General features: G+C 70.7%; 1 protein-coding gene across 4 annotated transcripts in view; it reads right to left on the bottom strand.

Annotated features, from left to right (window-relative positions):
* The window catches only part of TMC6 (transmembrane channel like 6), a 12,001-nt gene that overhangs the window by 9,123 nt on the left and 1,487 nt on the right, over window positions 1–1,391 (bottom strand). For 3 of the 4 annotated variants that reach the window (XM_014526411.2, XM_014526410.2, XM_014526412.2), the window contains one exon: window positions 136–292. In XM_014526411.2, coding sequence (XP_014381897.1) covers window positions 136–292 — 157 coding nt within the window. Of the gene's footprint in view, window positions 1–135; window positions 293–772; window positions 1,194–1,391 lie in introns of those variants that run through there. The other variant, XM_025193366.1, reaches the window with a different exon arrangement.

A 1,391-nucleotide genomic window follows, 5' to 3' on the forward strand; every position in this document is an offset into this window, starting at 1 on the left:
CCGGAGCCCGGGCAGAGGAGAGCCGGCAGGAGTCCCTGCTGCTGCGAATGCCACGAAGCCCAGATGCCCGAGTGATGGGCATGGTAGAGGGCTGGGCAGGCTGGGAGCAGGGGCAAGCAGGGTCGGGGCACCCACCTGGTGTCCTCCTGGCCCTCGGGGATGGGCAGGGTGGAGGCGAGAGGCTGGGACATTGCAAGGGTTCGGGCTGCAACAGGCCGGGCGGCGCTGGGGCTGGCGGGGCTCCACAGGACGGGCTCCTCTACTGGCCCCGGGTCTCCCTCATCCGCAGCCGCTGCCAGAGAGAGCAGAGGGTGAGCACCAGTTGGGTGTGAGCGAGGGAAAGCCACCGGCGGTTACAGCCTAGGCACGTCGCAGCCTGCTTGGCTTCCCGGGGCCGTCTGTGCTGGGACCCGTCCGGCTGCAGGCCAGCCCCACACGCCGTGGTGTGGTGCGGCGCAGCCCGGAGCTGAGCACAGGAAGGAAGAGAGGAAGGGACAAAGGCTGCAGCCGGCGCCTGTGGCTGGGGCCTGCTCTGGCCTGGGCCTTTTCCTGGCTGCCCACATCCTCTGCACTCCAGCAGACCTCAGCCTCCCCTGCACGCTCAGACCCCCACGGCCCGGGCTTCCCGCAGCGCCTGCCAGCCCAGACGGGAGTGTGCACAGCACGGCCGGGTCCCCCGGCTCTGGGTGCACGAAGCCCCCGGCACTGCTCACACGCCCGCGCTGCTGCCCCAGCCGAGAGGGGTCATGCGGGGGTCTGGCCCGGCACCCACCCTGGGCTCGCCTATGGGCAGAGCGGGCTGGACGGGGAGGTGGCGACGAGGGGCTCCGGGGTCCTCAGCCCCGTGTCAAGCCTGATGGGCAGAGGCAGCTGGATGGGCCTCCCTCCCCCACCGCCAGCTCTGCGCAGCTGCGGGGGGAAAGAACAAACAGCCTCTGTCTGGCTCCTTTGTGCTTCCCCTGCACAAAGCCCGGCCTGCCCCGTGACCTCCCAGCCCAGCCCGGCCCAGCTAGGTCCCAGCAGTGCCGGGCACCGAGCCCAGGCCAGGAGCCCCCTGCCCAGCTCTGAACCCCCAATCTCCAACGCATCCGGCTCTGCCTGGGGCTGGGCTGCCCAGGCACCTGCATCCTCACGGTCCTGGGGAGCGGAGGGTGCTGGAGGGCGACCCCTGTCTGCCCCCCATCCCTGCCCGGGGGCTTAGCAAAGCCCTGCCCCATCAGGGCTAGGTCCGTGCCCAGCCCCTGCTAATTGTAACACTTCTGCAGGCAGGCAGGACCTCAGGGCTCAGCCCGAGGGAGGGGGCAAAGCTACCCCCCGCCGTGATCCCTGCCTCCCCGTGCTTCCCGCAGCCCCCATGCGCGGGCTGCCCAGGCATGGAGGGGTTATGCGGA

This window comes from Alligator sinensis, unplaced genomic scaffold (assembly GCF_000455745.1).
Source record: "Alligator sinensis unplaced genomic scaffold, ASM45574v1 scaffold1565_1, whole genome shotgun sequence".
Classification (NCBI taxonomy): Eukaryota; Metazoa; Chordata; order Crocodylia; family Alligatoridae; genus Alligator; species Alligator sinensis.